The sequence below is a fragment of the Mustelus asterias genome, chromosome 8, assembly GCF_964213995.1.
Source record: "Mustelus asterias chromosome 8, sMusAst1.hap1.1, whole genome shotgun sequence".
Lineage (NCBI taxonomy): Eukaryota > Metazoa > Chordata > Chondrichthyes > Carcharhiniformes > Triakidae > Mustelus > Mustelus asterias.
Window position 1 is genome coordinate 136,262,052 of NC_135808.1, and position 19,664 is coordinate 136,281,715.

General features: G+C 48.2%; 1 protein-coding gene across 3 annotated transcripts in view; it reads left to right on the forward strand.

The window, feature by feature from the left end:
- Positions 1-19,664, forward strand: part of LOC144497586 (choline transporter-like protein 5) — a 317,203-nt gene that overhangs the window by 245,560 nt on the left and 51,979 nt on the right. For all 3 annotated transcript variants that reach the window (XM_078219025.1, XM_078219026.1, XM_078219027.1), the window contains exons 9-10: positions 15,373-15,456; positions 17,602-17,714. In XM_078219025.1, coding sequence (XP_078075151.1) covers positions 15,373-15,456; positions 17,602-17,714 — 197 coding nt within the window. The remainder of the gene's footprint in view (positions 1-15,372; positions 15,457-17,601; positions 17,715-19,664) is intronic.

Genomic DNA, 19,664 nt, shown 5'->3' on the forward strand with positions numbered 1-19,664 from the left:
CGACTAGGGGATTTTCACAGTAACTTCATTGCAGTGTTGATGTGCAACACTAATAAATAAACTAACTGAACCACCTGCGACGTATTTATATCCTTCCCTTGTGTAACTGAAGCAAGACATCCTTCCTTGTTGCTGTTCTCTGTGTATTCTCCAGTGTTTGTGTACTCCAATGGTGCGCTGTATTTGGTTGCACAGATTGGTATCCATTCTTTGTCTCAGTGCGTCAGCGTTGGACTGACTGCGTCTCCATGGCATTTCTTGTTAATATTAAATTAATGGGCCGGAGGGCAGTACATTAAAGCAAGTTTTGCAGCAATGATCATTGTGCGTGTTTAGTTAATAGTTACTGTGTTAGATGCTGCTTTTCACTTCAGATTATATCACAGTCATTAATCCTTCATGGAAAGTGTGATCTGATGTTAATTTTGTGACTCTTTTGCAATGATATATCCAGCAGAAAAAGAATGGAATGAATTGTCCCGGGAAGTATATCTTTCCAGAGAGTCTAGGAGTTGTGCTCAGGGAATAATCTCAGTTTGGGGTTTCGGCTGATAGGTCGAATCCACTTGTGGAATCTCGCGTCATCAAAACCGCAGCCTGGTCAAACAATCCGTGGGATTTCAGATTGTTTATATTTACAATAATGGCCCCGATATTCCAAGGTGCAATCAATCCCGGTCACATTCCCGTTCCTCTCCAAGTTCCCCCCACCCCCACACCCTTCTGCCAGGCTTCCGAGCCCGGCTCCTCCAGAGAGGCAGAGCTCCATCATCCTCAGGGAACTCCTTCACAGCGATGAGGGGGGGGGGGGGTGCGGCATGGCTCACCCCCCTCGTTCCCACCCTGGCTGCTGTGTGGTAACTTTCAATATGTGACTGTGAGTGAATAGGTGAACGAGTGATTGGCCAGGGTGGGAGGTGGGTAAGTGGGTAAGTGGGCAGGATGGTAAGTGGATGAGGTGGTAGTTGGGAAGTGTAAGTTCCCTCCTTTAGCTGGGGCTATATTGTGCCTGGGGTGTTGTCTTACTCTGGGTGACAATGGTACAGAATAACTACCTGCCTTCATCAGACTTTCCTCTATTGAGGCTGACAGGTCATTACAAATATCCTCACAAACTGGCCATTGGCTTTCCCGCGTGCAGGAACCCCCTCCCAGGGTGGTCACTGCACTGAACAGAACAAATCCTCTTCACATCTTCAGTGGTTGTCCAAGTCTCACCTTCCTGACCCTCTCGATCTCCTGATGTTTATGGTGTGAATGTCACTGATGCCAATGCCAGTGCCCTGTTCAGGATGCCAGGCAGCACTGGGCCGTACATTAGTCTAATCCCCTCTCAGCTGGTGTTGTTGCCAGCCAGTTCATAGAATCATAGAATCACACAGGGCAGAAGAAGCCCTTCAGCCCATTGAGTCTACACCAACATGTGAGAAACACCTGACCTCCCATCTAGCTTGGCCCATAGCCCTGAACATTGTGACGTGCGCAGAACTGCAAATTCATAAAAGTTCCACCTTGAGCCGGGAAAATGATGTTTATTCAGCAAGACCCCTTTAAAGATAAACAGTCTCAGTCGTCCTTTTGTCGCTCACTGAGTCCCTTGATTGAGAAAAGTAAGTGAATCCAAATCAGGTCATTTGCTGAAGGGCGACTTTGACCTTCAAGCAGAAAAACCACAATTTTTAGCTGTTGTCCAACTGAGTTCTGCCCGTTTACATTTCTTCAATCGCTGTAGCCTTCCTTTGTGCAGCCGCCCTGTGTTTGTCTTTGCTCACAGGACTGCCAAGTGCCGTTACAAGTCAGAGTGTCGCATCGAAAGCAACTTCACCGACACGGATTAATGAAAATTAGATTAAAAGAAAACATGGGCGAACAACGGGATTCTAAACAAACTCAAAACAATTGGGTTGATCTTATGTTTTACAGGGGGGTGGCATGGGGCGGAGTGGTATGTGAGTAAGTGAGTCAGGGGGGGTAGTTGTCTCCAGTAAGGGGGTGTAGTAGGCGAGTGGCAGAGTAGCATGGATGGGAGAGGGAGTCAGTTGGGAAGTCAGGGTCAGCATGGAGTTGGGGGAGGGTTTGTGTGAGTGATCGAGGGGGTCAGTTCTCTGGTTACCCATGAATTGTTCTGTCTACCATTCCCTGGGGAATTAACCAGGTGAGTGAGTTGGAACAGTGTGAAGTCTAACTCGACGTTGGAGACATTTCCGGAGAGTTCCAGGGAGCAGGACAATTGCCTTTGGAAGTTGAAACCTCCTGGGCAATTCCCATCGAGGTCAGCACAATGGGACTTCTGCAGAATCCCAACATCCACCTTGGGGCATGTGTCTGTGTTCGGGAGACTGAAGGATCTGAGCCAGGATGGTCACACACATTTAATGTGTGCATACTTCCTGTACATGTGAATTGCCCATGTAAACATGTCATAGAATCACAGAATCCCTACAGTGCAGAAGGAGACCATTTGGCCCATCGGGCCTGCACCGACAACAATCCCACCCAGGCCCTATCCCCGTAACCCCATATGGTTACCCTGCTAATCCCCCTGACACCAGGGTAAATTCAGCATGGCCAATCAACCAAACCAACACATCTTTGGACTTTGGAGGAAACCGGAGCACCCGGAGGAAACCCATGCAGACACGGGGAGAACATGCAAACTCCACACAGACAGTGACCCAAGGCCGGAATTGAACCCGGGTCCCTGGCGCTGTGAGGCAGCAGTGCTAACCACTGTGCCACCGTGCTGCCCCGGGTCCCTGGCGCTGTGAGGCAGCAGTGCTAACCACTGTGCCACCGTGCTGCCCCGGGTCCCTGGCGCTGTGAGGCAGCAGTGCTAACCACTGTGTCACCGTGCCGCCCCGGGTCCCTGGCGCTGTGAGGCAGCAGTGCTAACCACTGTGTCACCGTGCTGCCCCGGGTCCCTGGCACTGTGAGACAGCAGTGCTAACCACTGTGCCACCATGCTGCCCTCACGTATGGATTTGTTCTCTCCTCCCCTCCCCATGCAGCAGCCCCTGCTGGAAGGAGGGTGTAATTACAATGTCACACCTTTATGTGTGTTTCAAATGTCCACATGGGAGATGAAAGCAGAAATATCGAAATAGGAGCAGGTTTATGACATTAGGCTGAGAGCTAAATGATATTGATTCACCCAAATCCAGCTCCCTCCACCTCGCAGACTACAATTACTCCGGTTTCCTGCGCCATTATGTTGGGAGCGTGGCTAAAACAGAAAGAGATCAAAAGATTGGATTGGCTGGATTAATTTCACTCCAAACCTGATCTTGTGGTTCTGCCTCAGACCAAGCATTCCAGTCAGTCAGTGTCCTGCTGTTAATCCTGTCAGTGTACAAATGTCTGAAACGGTGATAACAAGTAGTTTTTATTTTAAATTCACAGCAAAGTGACAACAATCCGCCATGGACCCAAGAGGTGTTGGAATAATTTCTGAGTAAATCTCAGCAGTTTGGAATGAGCTGATATGCATTAAACCTGCACGCGCTCTTTGGCTGTTGTGTGTGTTAGTGATGTGACTGGGTTGCAATGTATTGCACTCCAAGAACAACACAAGTTTGTGCTAAGCGTTGATAAGCTTGGGAAATAAGCGTCTCAATGGGGTAAAGGAGCAGAGAGACGTGGGATACAATTCACTAAACGCAGCAACACAGCTTCCTAAAGCCACACACAAGCCGACAAAACACTGGAGTTCATTTCTAGAGGGATAGAATTGAGAAAGGGTCACCACAATCTTGGTGGCATTTACACCGGCGAGATCTTACGGCGATACATTTCCACATTGGGATGTCTCTATGGCTTGAAAAGGTAAATGCTGTGAGGAGATTCCAAGGGTGAAAATATCCAAAACTAGGGATCACAGACTCAGAATATTTGGGACTGATTTGAGGAGAACTGACATATCCGTTCCTCCACGGGAAGTGGAGGAACGGATATGTCAGGAGATTCTGGATAGGTGCAGAAATAATAGGGTTGTTGTAGTGGGAGACTTCAATTTCCCTGGTATAGACTGGAAAGTGCTTAGGGCTGGGGGTCTGGACAGGGAGGAGTTTGTAAAATGCGTACTGGAAGGTTCTTTGGAACAGTATGTAGATAGCCCAACTAGAGAGGGGGCTATACTGGACCTAGTTCTGGGAAATGAGCCCGGTCAGGTCGTCAAAGTTTCGGTAGGGGAACATGTGGCAGATAGTGACCACAACTCTGTTAACTTTAGGATAGTAATGGATAAGGACGAGTGCTGTCCTACGGGTAGGGTGCTAAATTGGGGGAAGGCTAACTATAGCCAAATTAGGCAGGAATTGGTGGCCGTTGATTGGGAGAGGCTGTTCGGGGGTAAGTCCACGCTTGGCATGTGGGAGTCTTTTAAGGAACAGTTGATAAGGCTGCAGGACAGGCATGTGCCTGTAAAAAGGAAGGACAGGAAAGGTAGGATTCGAGAGCCGTGGATAACCAGGGAAATTGAGGATCTGATCAAAAAGAAAAGAGAGGCGTACGTTAGGTCCAGGCAACTGAAAACAGATGGAGCTCTGGAGGAATACAGAGAGAGTAGGAAAGAACTCAAACGGGGAGTTAGAAGGGCAAAAAGAAGTCACAAAATGTTCTTGGCAGATAGGATTAAGGAGAATCCTAAGGCATTTTATTCATATGTTAGGAACAAAAGAGTTGTCAGAGAAAAAGTCGGACCTCTCAGGGACAAAGGAGGGGAATTATGCTTAGAACCCAAGGGAAGAGGGAAGATCCTAAATGAATACTTTGCATCGGTATTCACAAAGGAGAGGGACTTCATAGAATTCATAGAAACCCTACAGTGCAGAAGGAGGCCATTCGGCCCATCGAGTCTGCACCGACCACAATCCCACCCAGGCCCTACCCCCACATATTTACCCACTAATCCCTCTAACCTACGCATCCCAGGACTCTAAGGGGCAATTTTTAACCTGGCCAATCAACCTAACCCGCACATCTTTGGACTGTGGGAGGAAACCGGAGCACCCGGAGGAAACCCACGCAGACACGAGGAGAATGTGCAAACTCCACACAGACAGTGACCCGAGCCAGGAATCGAACCCGGGACCCTGAAGCTGTGAAGCAGCAGTGCTAACCACTGTGCTACCGTGCCGCCCTTGTTGACTGGAAGTGTCTCAGAGGGAGGTGTTGACCCGTTAGAGAGAATCTCTGAGCTCCACACTTTGAGAAGCTGTCAAGGTCTTGAAGAGGATGCGGAGATTTTACCAGAATGTTCTCAGGGATGGGGAATTCAGGCTGAAGGGCCTGTTTCCATGCTGTAAATCTCTATGATTCTATCCTTCAGGGAAGGAAATCTGTCGCCCTTACCCAGTCTGGCCTACATGTGACTCCAGATCCAATGTGGTTGACTCTTAAATGCCCTCTGCCACCGAAAAACATTTCCCTGTTTATTGCTTTATTCATATCTTCAAAAGGTTCATCAGACGTAAGCGACGTAAGCAACCCTTTACAAACCCATCTGGACTCTCTCTGATCAGCTGAACGTTCTTGAGTGGATCAGCCACTCTGTCCTTGTTGCCGGTAACTTCCTGACAACGGACGTAAGGCTAACTGGTCGAAACTTCCCTGGTTTTCCTCTCTCACCTTCCTTAAATTGCAAAGTGACGTGAAGTTTTCCAAACTGAAGGAGTAGTTTCTGAGTTGAGGGGCCTTTGGAAGGTTACAGTTCAGACATATACAACAGTCTCACTAAACTTCCTTTAAAATCCAGGGATGGAGACCAACTGGTCCTGGGGATTTGCCAACTCCCCCAGTGCTGGCTCATTATACTAATGGAGCTTGGTGAGTCTCTCTGTTCCTGCTTCCACACCAGTTTCCTTGGGAGGTTCGGCATGCTATCCCGAATGGTTGTTATTTTATAGTAGATTTAAACAGATGTCTTAAAGGAAAAGGGAGAGACAGAGTGTATTAGAGAGGATACAGAGGACCTCTATCCATCTCCAATATTTAAGGCACACCCTTTCATTCAGCCAGGTCAACATTACTGTGATAGCTTGTCTTTGACAATATGCACACTACACTTCACCCAAAGCCATGGGAACTCCTAAGAGAGGCAAAAGTCCAAATAAAAACCTGTTTGGGGCAAAAGAAATGTTGGCGATTCCTCTCTGACCTTCCTCCCTCTTACCCCCAGGTGATCAAAGCAATTCTGGGAGATCACCTTGACCCTAAGTTCCACCATGTCCATCTTTGTCTCCATTTATCCACAGTAAGAAGTTTAACACCAGGTTAAAGTCCAACAGGTTTATTTAGTAGCAAAAGCCACACAAGCTTTCACAAGCTGTGGCTTTTGCTACCAAATAAACCTGTTGGACTTTAACCTGGTGCTGTTAAACTTTCTACTGTGTTTACCCCAGTCCAACGCCGGCATCTCCACATCATGACTTCCATTTATCCAACCAGGGCTTTGCCAAGTTTGTCTGGGCTCATTCCATGGCTCCCACTGCCCCACCCCCACAAGCTTGCCATTGGTCATCCAACTTGTCCATCTTGGCAGTAGCCATAGTCCCACAGCCAATCAGAAAGCCAACAGTCTCCTCGTTACCTGATTGGCCTTTCGGGCAAACAGCCTTTATTGTCCTGAAATAAGAAGGAAAGCTGCAGGAAAAACAGTCAGGCAGTATCCATGGAGACAAGCAGAGCCATCGGGCTGAACCTTCCGAGGAGTGGCAATCACTGCCAGGTAGCCGCTGCACTCCTTACTTACCTCACACCCGAGCTCCACAATGCCCACCCAGAGCCCCAAACTGGGCCTCCTCAGAAAGGCAGAGAGTCCCTGTTCTCAGAGTCCTTCCTCACAGGGCAGGAGTGACAGGGGAAACCCAGCCCCGTGCCCCTGTTTTACAGCATCAGCTGCTCTATTCCGGTGAGCCTAAAAGTCCCAAAGCTACAAAGAGAAGGTGTGTAAGAGTCGGTGAGGGGTTAGGGTGGCAGGCGGGTGGGTAGGTGGGTGAAGGGATAGGATGGGCTGGGGAAGGTTGGGGGGGGTAGTCAGGTCAGGTGGGTACTTAGCAGGTAGCTGGGTAGAGGTTGGGGAGTTGGGGTGGGTGATTAGTTCAATAGGGAGGGATTACTCAGGTTGGGGGATAATTATAGTGGGGGTGAATAGCTGGGGAGTTGAGGGTTGGGGATAGTTGAATGGGGGCCGATGGCTATTAGAGGGTGAACTCAGGGGTGGGGTAGTCAGGTATTGGGGTAATCAGATGGCACAGTGGTTAGCACTGCTGCCTCACAGCACCAGGGACCCTGGTTCGATTCCCAGCTTGGGTCGCTGTCTGTGTGGAGTCTGCATGTTCTCCACATGTCTGCGTGGGTTTCCTCCGGGTGCTCCGGTTTCCTCCCACAGTCCAAAAGACGTGCTGGTTAGGTGCATTGACCCAAACAGGTGCCAGAGTGTGGAATTTCACAGTAACTTCATTGCAGTGTTAATGTAAACCTTAATTGCCACTAATAAATAAACTTTTACTTCAATCATTTGGGGAGCGGTTGAGGGGTTGGGTAGGGCCTAGTTTGTTGAGGACGAGTTGGGTCAAGGGATAGTTGAGTCGGAGGGGGGTGGACGAGGGGAGATGAGTTAGTTGCAGGATCTAGTGGGAACTCGGGGAGTCAGTCGTACTGTTACCCAGCAGATAGAACTGATTTTAATCCCTCCAATTTTTCCTGGGTAGCTATTCCGCTAGGTGAGCCGGAACCATCCAAAGTCTCCAATTTAATTCCAAGTTTCAGAGGTTCCTGAAAGGGGGTAAATGCCCAACGGAATTGCAAAGATCCCGGGTAATGTCCGTGTAATCTGTGCATCAGGGTGTCCGAGACATTCCGACTGGGCGCAGCAACCTGGAGCTCAGACATTCTGGGCGAAGGTTTCAGGTCAATAACCTTTCAGCCGAACTTTGTTTTCCTGTTCAGAATTTTTGTAAATAACAAACGGAAGTGTGGGATGAGGAATATTTCAAGAAGCAGCTTGTTTGAAATGTCCCTGTGATGTTTCCTCCTGGGGTATTGCTGACAGCAGTGTCTGTGACATTAATCTTTAATTCATTCAGACTCTGGGCCAATTTTGATGTATACAGCGCTGCAATGTTGGCCGCTTCTGCTGACAGCGACTATCCGACCTAGTAGCAAGCTTGTTCAGGAGGGAGAGGGGCTGAGTGGCCAAGGGTAGGACAACCAAAATGGTGGCAACGGAAAGGTCAACATGTTGGTTTTCGGAAAGGAGAGGAAATGTGATTCATCGAAACTCACGACAAACTGAGAAGCAGCGATCGTGCAATTCGAGTATTTCGAGCTTTTTCTCTAGAAAAGTAAAGGTTGATGTGATAGAGGTTTTTAAAATTGTGCAGGACTTTGATAGGGTTCAACGTGGATAAGATGTTCCCACTTTTGAGGTGAAGACAGAAACGAGGAGCTGTAAATATAGGATAATCACCAATAAATCCAATCAGGAGAAACGTCTTCACCCAGGGAGTGGGGAGAATGTGGGAATCACTCCCACAGGGAGTGGGGAGAATGTGGAACTCGCTCCCACAGGGAGTGGGGAGAATGTGGGACTCGCTCCCACAGGGAGTGGGGAGAATGTGGAACTCGCTCCCACAGGGAGTGGGGAGAATGTGGGACTCGCTCCCACAGGGAGTGGGGAGAATGTGGGACTCGCTCCCACAGGGAGTGGGGAGAATGTGGGACTCGCTCCCACAGGGAGTGGGGAGAATGTGGGACCCGCTCCCACAGGGAGTGGGGAGAAGGTGGGACTCGCTCCCACAGGGAGTGGGGAGAATGTGGGACTCGCTCCCACAGGGAGCGGGGAGAATGTGGGACTCGCTCCCACAGGGAGTGTGGAGAATGTGGGGACTTGTTGCCACGTGAAGTGGTTGAGGTGAATAGCATCAATACATTGAAGGGGAAACTGGATAAACACTTGAGGGAGAGAGGAATCGTTATTTGGTTGTACAGAAATTGAATGTCACTGAAAAAAGATTTTTTTTCCAAAACCTTTCATCTTGCATTCATCAGGACAATCACAGGAATACCAATGTGAAGGGAAACAACAACTTTACACTGAATGAGAAGAGAATGCTAATTGGTTGGTAAATGGACTCTAATTGGGAGAGGCATTGCCAAGGAGAATGCACCAGTTGATGGTGACTGCCAGTTAATGGCCTAGCATTGCTTTAAAGTTTAAACCGGACAGCTTGACTCTGATTGGTCAAGGCATGGCCCTTTGGAATGAACCAACGAATGGTTGTCAGTTATTTTGTTCAGCTGAAGAAAGCGCAATGTGTGTCTATGTCCTTTCTGTCTGCAAAGTACAAGGCCCTGTGTGTTACCATGTGTAGCTTCCAATATACACAAATGCAAACACTGACAACCTAATTGACAATCTGAAGTTGGTTGTCAGTGTAATTCCGAACATACTGAGGATTATTTAGCAAATATTGTCCAATCACAGTATCACATCTCATGTTGGACATTGAGGTTTGCAAGCACAGGCTTGTTGGGTGCAGCTTGTACCTGGCCCATTGCGAACAGCGGAAGGGACATGTTCTTTGCTACGATCTACCAGTCTTTGGGACATACGGCCCACAAAGCTAGGATCACGCAGGCATTAAAATTCAGAGAACACATTGCTCCCTTCTCATGCAGTATAAACATGTTGATTTCCCTTGCATTGTTTTTTTGAAAATATCCTGAGAAGTGCAAGATGAAGAACTTTGACAACATGTCTTTTTTCAGCAACACTCAAGAATGGTCTGGAGGATGTGCTGATAGGGTGAGTTGAGGAGGGGTGGGAGGAGATTCTCGTTGGGCCAAATGGCCTCGTTTCTGTTGTGTAAATTGTGTGATTTTCTGAGAATAGCGGGTGCCAGTTTCAGCTTTAGAAATGGACTCTCCTCTGTAAATTGCGACAGACTGAATGGTCCCGTGTGGCATTGAGACCGCTCTAACTGACACTTGACCCACTCAACTCTTTCCCAATGAAGAAGTTAATATTGTGATTAACCACTAAACTACCAGAAGCTGTTCACTTGGCAATCAGTTCCAGTGGCCCCGTTCACACAACACATCACTCGGTCCATCAAAAGCCGACCTTGTCATTCGGTTCTGCGTCATGACTATTATCAGGTGTTCAGTTTTAACCTATTCTTTCAAGAGACAGAGAGCTGACGAGTTGGGTTGACTGCGGTCATGAGGGAATCCTGCCTCAGTTGGTAGCTCTGTTGCCGGCCAAGTGTCTGACTAGATTCTCTGGTCGTCGTCATGTTGCTGTTTCTGGGATCTTGCTGTGCACAAATTGGTGGCCACATTTCCAACATTGTGCAGTGCAGTCGCTGTTATAATGTGCCTCATTGCAAACTGTCCTAGAATCACCTAGAATCACCCTGCAGCAATAGCACAGAGTGTTAGGGGATATTCCACAGCATTACTGAGGGAGTGTTGTCTACTGGTGGGCGAGGATGGGGGGAGGGGCGGGGGGGGGGCGGGGGGGGTTGATGCGCAGTGAGGGGCTGTCCTCAGGGTGAGATGACCTTTTGTTATTTTAAAAGCATGTGGCAGCCGAGGTTGAGATCTGAAGAACTTTTTTTCCCTGAATCTAATTTCTTTTTTTTTTAATTCTTGTGATGTGAGAAATTCTGGCAAGGTTGGTATCTATTGTCCAAGTCTGAAGGGTACTCCGAGCTGGCCCCTAAGCTGCTGCCATTATCCTTCAGGCTCACTGCATTTCCACAACCAATTAGAATACAAATAGACACTGTGTATAAATGCATTCATAGCATGCGGGTGCCACTGGTTAAACCAGCATTTATTGCCCATCCCGAGATGCCCTTGAGAAGGTGGTGGTGAGCTGCCTTCTGGAAATATTGCAGTCCATGTGGTGTAGGTACACCCACAGTGCAGTTAGGGAGGGAGTTCCAGAATTTTGACCCAGTGACTGTGAAGGAACGGGGATATATTCCCAAGTCAGAATGATGACTTGGAGGGGAAGCGCCAGGCGGTGGTGTTCCCAGGTATCTGTTGTATGATCCCACGTTGGTCATGAGTTTGGAAGATGCTGTCAAAGGAGGTTGGTGAGTAGTCACAGTGCATCTTGGAGATGGTACACACACCTGCCATTGTGTATTGGTAGTATAGGGAGTGGATGTTTAAGGTGGCCAATGGGGTGTCAATCAAGCGGGGCTGCTTTGTTCTGGATGGTGTTGAGCTTCTTGAGTGTTGTTGGAGCTGCTCCCATCCAGGCAAGTGGGGAGTATTCCAGCACACTCCTGACTTGTGCTTTGTAGTTGGATAGGCTTTGAGAGTCAGGGGATAGGGCAGAGTGGTGGAGACGGGAGGGGGCCTGCGTAAGAGGTAGTACAGATGTAATGGAACAAATGGCCGCCTTCTGCACTGTAGGGATTCTATGGGCGGGATTTTATGGCCTCGCTCGTCCTAAAACTGTGAAATCCTGCCCAAGGCGAATGGACCTTTCCATTGCCCGCCCCATGCCCGCCCCATGCCCGCTCCGATTCCCGTGGTGGGATCTTGCTATGTGACCTATGTCTATGTCAGGAGGTGAATTACTCGCCGCAGGATTCCAAACCTCTGTCCTGCTCTTGTAGCCACAGTATTTATCTAGTTGGCCTAGTTCTGTTTCTGGTTGGATTCATCTTAACTGACAGTCTAGCAGTCCCTATCCCCCTCATCTCCGATATTTTTATGTTGAATAGATATAAATTTTCAAAGAAAATGCCAAAACAAATCTTGTTAATGCTTCAATGACTTTTCAAAGAACAAAGAATAATACAGCACAGGAACAGGCCCTTCGGCCCTCCAAGCCTGCGCCGCTCATGTGCCCACTAGACCATTCGTTTGTATCCCTCTATTCCCAGTCTGTTCATGTGGCTATCTAGATAAGTCTTAAACGATCCCAGCGTGTCTGCCTCAATCACCTTGCTTGGCAGTGCATTCCAGGCCCCCACCTCCCTCTGTGTAAAATACGTCCCCCTGACATCTGTGTTGAACCTTGCCCCCCACACCTTGAACCCGTGACCCCTTGTGTTCGTCACCTGCGACCTGGGAAAAAGCTTCCCACTGTTCACTCTATCTATGCCCTTCATAATTTTATACACCTCTATTAGGTCGCCCCTCATCCTCCATCTTTCCAGGGAGAACAACCCCAGTTTATCTACTCTCTCCTCATAACTAAGCCCCTCCATACCAGGCAACATCCTGGTAAACCTCCTCTGTACTCTCTCCAAAGCCTCCACGTCCTTCTGGTAGTGTGGTGACCAGAACTGGACGCAGTATTCCAAATGTGGCCTAACCATCGTTCTATACAGCTGCAACATCATATGGCAACTTTTATATTCCATGCCCCGTCCAATGAAGGCAAACATGCCATCTGCTTTTCACCCGGGTTTTGATCGCCGTGGTAACCTGGAGATTCATTTCTCGTTCCTGGGGCCTCCGGGACAATCCTGGAGGGTTAACAACTCATTAATGAAGCTAGTTCTGAAGAAATTTCCAGCCAAATCCTGTGTTCACAGCTTGGGAGAAAAGGCTGTCCAATTTGTTCAGCAAATTCTTCTCTGCATCCCTCAAAACGGTCAAGACATCGAGAAGTTTATCTGAAGCCTCGATTGATTTTACAGGCCAGTCAACGCTCCGTGGTTTCTAGATTTCAGGCACTTTGAATCTCAATCCATCCCAAATTGTCTTCAAATCCTCCAGCTTCTCCTGTACTTTCTGCCAATATTGGAGCAATGTGGGAATAGTTACCCGGATATATCCACTAATCGGAATTCACCCATAAACACATTATTCTACTCCAACGCTCCATCTCTCTGAGCAGGACAGTCTGTGGATGGGAATCTCACAACTAGTTTTTCTATCATCGATTTTCTTCCATCTCCCGAAGGCAAAACTCAATGTGCAAACACTTGGCTTCAGTGAGCCTCTTCCATACAATATTACAGTGCAAAAGACGGCCATTTGGCCCATTATGCCTGTGCTGGCTCTTTGAAAGAGTTAGCCAATTAATCTCACTATTCCCTGCAGCCTTGCACATTTTCCCCTCCAACTATCTCCCCAATTTTCTTTTGCAAGTTATTATTGAATCTGCTTCCACTGATTTTCCACTGAATCTGCTTCCATAGATAGGGTGAACAGTGGGAAGCTTTTTCCCAGGTCGGAGGTGACAAACACAAGGGGTCACGGGTTCAAGGTGAGGGGGGCAAGGTTCAACACAGATGTCAGGGGGACATATTTTACACAGAGGGTGGTGGGGGCCTGGAATGCACTGCCAAAGCAAGGTGATTGAGGCGGACATGCTGGGATCGTTTAAGACTTATCTAGATAGCCACATGAACAGACTGGGAATAGAGGGATACAAAAGAATGGTTTCGTGGGCACATGGGCGGCGCAGGCTTGGAGGGCCGAAGGGCCTGTTCCTGTGCTTCTTTGTTCTTTGCCCTTTCAGGCAGCGCCTTCCAGATCACAACAACTCACTGGCCGGGATCTTCCGGCCATTCCTGCCAGCGGGATCTTCCTGTCCTGCCGATGGCAACCCCCTCCCCACACCGCAGGTTCCCCGGCAGTGGAGGGTGTCAACAATGGGAAAACCTGTTGAAAACGGCGAGCTGGGTCGATCCCACCACCTGCCCATGGTAAGATGCCCCTTCCATCGCTCACCTGCCCACGGTGAGATGCCCCTTCCATCGCTCAACACAAGCCGGGCGAGGGAGAACAGAAATCCCACCCAAAACATCAAAAATATTCTCCTCATCTCCCCCTCTGGTTCTTTTCCCGATTCTCTTCAATCTGTGTCCCTCCGGTTACCCACCCTCCTGTCACTGGAAACACTTTCTCCTGATTCACTCCATCAAAACTCTTCCTGATTTTGAGCTCCTCTATTAAATCTCCTCTGAACCTTCTCTGCTCCAAGGAGAACAATCCCAGCTTCCCCAGTCTCTCCTCATTCACACAAACACAAACACACACACATATATACACACGCACACATATACACACACACACACATATACACACACACAAACACACACACACATATACACACACGCACACACATATACACACACACATATACACACACACACATATATACACACGCACACATATACACACACACACACATATACACACACATATACACACACGCACACACATATACACACACACATATACACACACACACACATATATACACACGCACACATATACACACACACACACATATACACACACACAAACACACACACACATATACACACACGCACACACATATACACACACACATATATACACACGCACACATATACACACATGTACACGTACACGCACATATGCACGCACACACATGCACACACACACAAACACACACAAACATACACATACACAAACACACATGCACACACACACATATACACACACAAATACATGCACACATGGACACACACAGACGTACACAAACACACGCACAAAAACTTTCAGCTGCGTTCTCTGAATCAGTGATCAGACCGTTTCCCTCGCCTAACCAGGGCTGGAATTCTCCGGTCTCTCACTCCTGCTGCCGGCGTGAACGGGGAATTTGACGCTCAGCCAAGTCTCCATTCACAGCAGCGGGGCTGGCAAATCCCAGCAGCGGGCGAGGTCAGAGATTCACGGCCCTGGTTAACTCCAGTGGTTTTGCGATGGCTCTTGGCTGATGGCAGTTAATGGGTCGTGCCAGCTTAAACCTTGGCACCATCTGCCCATTCCAGTGGGTGTAAAAAAGTCCATTACAGAGCAATGAACGGTAGGGTAGCTCTCCTGCGCTGTCCTGATATTTATTACTCAAACAACGCCACTAAACGAAACAGATTATCTGCTCATGATCACATTGCTGTTTACGGGATCTTGCTGTGTGTAAATCGAATGCCACATTTCATACATTACAACACTTCAAGACTATTTCATTGGCTGTAAAGTGCTTTGGGACGTCCTAATGGTTATGAAAGGTGCAATATAGATTCAGGTGATTTCGTTATTAGTTTAACGTAATGAGAAATCCATTCTAAACAGCGGGTCATTGAGAGAAAACACACACAAAAAGAATCACTCTACTCCAATAGAATTGTCCAGTGAGGCAGCTTTGGGAAGCTAATCTGTATTTTAGTTGAATGTGATGTCATGTACTTGCTGCAACCTGGTCTAATGCTCTGCTTTTAACATGGGGACATTATTAACCTGCTGTCCTGTTGCATCACACGCTGTAATGAACTGTCTCATTAAACCTGTGCTCAGAGTGAACAGTTGTGAATGAATGAGTGCAAGTAACAATGTGCTTTCAATTTATTGCAGAGGAATAAATCATGTTCTTGATGCCAGGGAGATTTGGATGAAGATATTTGAAGACTACACTAACTCCTGGTATTGGATTTTAATGTAAGTACTGATTATGGGGCCACCTTCCAGCAGTAACAAGGCTCAGGACTGTTAACACAGTCACTGCTGCCTGCTCAGAATTGATTTACAGTCCCTCAATTTTCAAGACAATTTCACACTGACCTTTTACCCTGTTTTAATGTCGCTGTGTGTGAATAACATACCACTGATAGGTGACACCAATTTATCTGCCAGCTCTGTGTTTACACTTGAGTAACCTGACTAGAAGCTGCCAGTAATTAAGCAGTGGGGAGGTTTGCAGCGTTGCACTGGTCAGACTGACACACTTGTAAAAGCTGTCAGAGATTACTCAATCCTTGTTTGACTTTGACACTGGAGTGCTGGCGTTTCAGTTGCAGGATCTGGACAGTTAGATCAATGTCTTTTGCTACAAGCAAGTGACAGCACAAATATTGGGATTATTAACAACGATAGGCTCTATCATTCCATCTTGGGGCAGATCTCTGGTGTAATCACAACAACCAGTATCTATAAATAACACCTTTCATATCGTCCAGGCTCCCAAAGTATTCCACCAGAACGTTAATCAGACAAAAGTTGCCACAGAGCCACGGGAGAAGGTAATCGGATAGCTGGCCAAAAGCCTGGTGGGAGAGATCGCTTTTACAGCTGGAAGGAAGAAAGATTGATGGAGTGTGGAAGAGGTTTCGGGAAGGAATTCCAGAGCTTGAGGTGGTTGGATAGTGGAGGGATGGAATTCAGGGACCCACAAGAAGTCAGCAATGAGGCCAGAGGAGGTTACAATGATAGGAACAACTGACAGTAAATACCTCCGGGCATCCTGAGGTGGAGGGAGGCACTATATAAATGCAAATCTTTCTTTGCCTTCTCCCCCTCTCGGGGATGAATCGCTGCCTCTCGGCCAGACCATCTCCAGGGACTTCCAAAGCTGTCTTTGTCACAGATTCCACTTTTTTTGAAAGTTATGAAAATTTCTGATTCCTTCACCAATCCTGACATCACAATGGAAAAGGCAAATCTCACCTCCTCCTCCTTTATTCTCTTGATGATTGTAGAATAACACAAGCCATTCGGCCCATCACATCTGTGCCAGCTCTTTGAAAGAGCTATCCAATCAGCCCCACTCCCCTTGCCCTTTCCTCACAGCCTTTCCCTGGTAAATATTTATCCCGTCCTCTTTTAAAAGTTACAACTCACATTGCTTCCACCGACCTTCCAGGCACAGGGTTAAAAATATCGCCTCATTTCCCCCTCTGGTTCTTTTGCAATGACCTTTAACCTGTGACCTTCCTGCCAGTTACAAATAGTTTTCTTTATTTAATCTATCGAAATCCTTCAGGACTCTGAACATCTTGATCAAATCTTCCCATCATCTCCTTCGCTCTGAGAACGACCGTTGCCTATCCAGTTTCTCCTCCCTCATCCCTGCTCCCAGCCTGTTCCTGTGGAGGTTTCAGGAAGAACTGCTCTGAGGTCGGATGTCTCAGGTGAAGCATTACACCGCGACCACATCTGCTCTCTGAAACGGAGGTCAAAAACGTCGCACAGCCACTGTTTCAAAGCAGGACAGGGGAGCGCACCCTGATGTTGGCATGGCAGCGCAGTGGGTTAGCGCTGCTGCCTCACAGCGCCAGGGACCCGGGTTCAATTCCGGCCTCGGCTCACTGTCTGTGTGGCGTTTGCATGTTCTCCCCGTGTCTGCGTGGGTTTCTTCCAGGTGCTCCGCTTTCCTCACATAGTCTGAAAGACGTGCTGGTTAGGTTGATTGGCCGTGCTAAATTGGCCCATGGTGTCGGGGAGATTAGCAGGGTAAATATGTGGGCTACAGGAATAGGGCCTGTGTGGGATTGTGGTCGGTGCAGACTCGATGGGCCGAAAGGCCTCATTCTGCACTGTAGGATTCGATGATTCTATGACCAATGTTCATTGCCAGCCAGTATCAGTAAAAGGGCACACACTATCTGGCCATTATCACATTGCTGCTTCTGGGAGCTGCCTGTGTGTGAATTGGCTGCCTGCTTTTCTATATTGCTTAGTGATTCATTGACGATACAACATTTTGTGATGTCTGAGGTTATGAAAGGTGCTATATAAATGTAAGTTGTTGTTGAGTGTTTCACTCTTTGCTCCTTTGCCTGACGTTGGTTGTGTTTTTGTTTCCAGTGGGCTGGTCATTGCCATGGTCGTGAGTTTAGTCTTCATTCTCTTGCTGCGCTTTACAGCCGGGGTCTTGTTCTGGTTTGTCATCTTTGCAGTAATCGCAGTGATTGGTTACGGTAAGTACCAGCTCCATTTATAATAACGGTTTTATTCAGTATGTATCTGTGTGTGTGAAGGACCAGACAGGGAAATCCGTTTGTCCAATTGAAAAATCCTGCATGTGATGACTGCCAGAGCAGATCAGCGGCTGGGAATTCTGCAGTGAGTAACTCGCCTCCTGACTCCCCGAAGCCTGTCCACCATCTACAGGGCACAAGGTTTTGACTTTGATTTGATTTATTATTGTCACATGTATTAACATACAGTGAAAAGTATTGTTTCTTGCGCGCTATACAGACAAAACATACCGTTCATAGAGAAGGAAAAGAGAGAGTGCAGAATGTAGTGATACAGTCATAGCTAGGGTATAGAGAAAGATCAACTTAATGTGAGGTAGGTCCATTCAAAAGCCTGACAGCAGCAGGGAAGAAGCTGTTCTCGAGTCGGTTGAAACGTGACCCCAGACTTTTGTATCTTTTTCCCGATGGAAGAAGGTGGAAAAGGGAATGTCCGGAGTGCGTGGGGTCCTGAATTATGCTGGCTGCTTTGCCGAGGCAGTGGGAAGTGTAGACAGAGTCAGTGGATGGGAGGCTGGTTTGCGTGATGGATTGGGCTACATTCACCATCCTTTGTAGTTCCTTGCAGTCTTGGGCAGAGCAGGAGCCATACCAAGCTGTGATACAACCAGAAAGAATGCTTTCTATGGTGCATCTGTAAAAGCTGGTGAGAGTCAGGAGTGTGATGGAATCTCCCCACTTGCCTGAACAGGTGCACCTCCAACATTCAAGAAACTGACTGCCATCCAGGACAAAGCAACCTGCTTGATTGGAACCTCCATCCACCACCTTCAGCATTCACTCCCTCCACCAAAGACTCGCAGTGGCAGCTGTGTGTACCATCTACAAGATGCACTGCAGCAACTCACCAAGGTTCCTTCAACAACACCTTCCAACCCTTGACTTCTACCATCAAGAAGGACAAGAGCAGCAGACACATGGGAACATACCCACCTGGTTCCCCGCCAAGACACTCACCATCCTGACTCGGTAATCTATCCCCATTTCTTCACTGTCATTGGGTCAAATTCCTGGAACTCGCTCACTAACTGCACTGTGTGTGTACCTACACCTCAGGGATTGCAGCGGTTCACAAAGGCAGCTCACCACCACCTTCTCAAGGGCAATCTGGGCTTTGCCAGTGATGTTTACAGCCCAAAAATTAATTTCTTTTTACAAAGGTCAGAGGAATGGTTCGTTAGTGATTACGTGATAATGATGTTATTGCCCAATCACAGTGATTAATCTCTATCGATGAGCCTACAACAGATCCAGATGTGAGGTGAGGGAAAGCCCCCAGATGTTTGGGAATCAAAACTCCAAAGTTACCTGCTGCTCCCAAACCAGACAGGCCGGCTCTCTTGCCTCTCAATCAAGAAGTCTGTAAGTTCAAATCCCCCCCATGGTGTTCCAGTGCAATACTGAAGGAGTGCCGCACTGTCAGAGGGTCAGTGCTGAGGGAGTGCCGCACTGTCAGAGGGTCAGTACTGAGGGAGTGCCGCACTGTCAGAGGGTCAGTACTGAGGGAGTGCCGCACTGTCAGAGGGTCAGTACTGAGGGAGTGCCGCACTGTCAGAGGGTCAGTGCTGAGGGAGTGCTGCACTGTCAGAGGGTCAGTACTGAGGGAGTGCCGCACTGTCAGAGGGTCAGTACTGAGGGAGTGCCGCACTGTCAGAGGGTCAGTACTGAGGGAGTGCCGCACTGTCAGAGGGTCAGTACTGAGGGAGTGCCGCACTGTCAGAGGGTCAGTACTGAGGGAGTGCCGTGCTGTCAGAGGGTTAGTACTGAGGGAGTGCCGCACTGTAGAGAGCCGGAACTGAGGGTGTGCCGCACTGTCAGTCAGTCAGTACTGAGGGAGTGCCGCACTGTCAGAGGATCAGTACTGAGGGAGTGCTGCACTGTCAGAGGGTC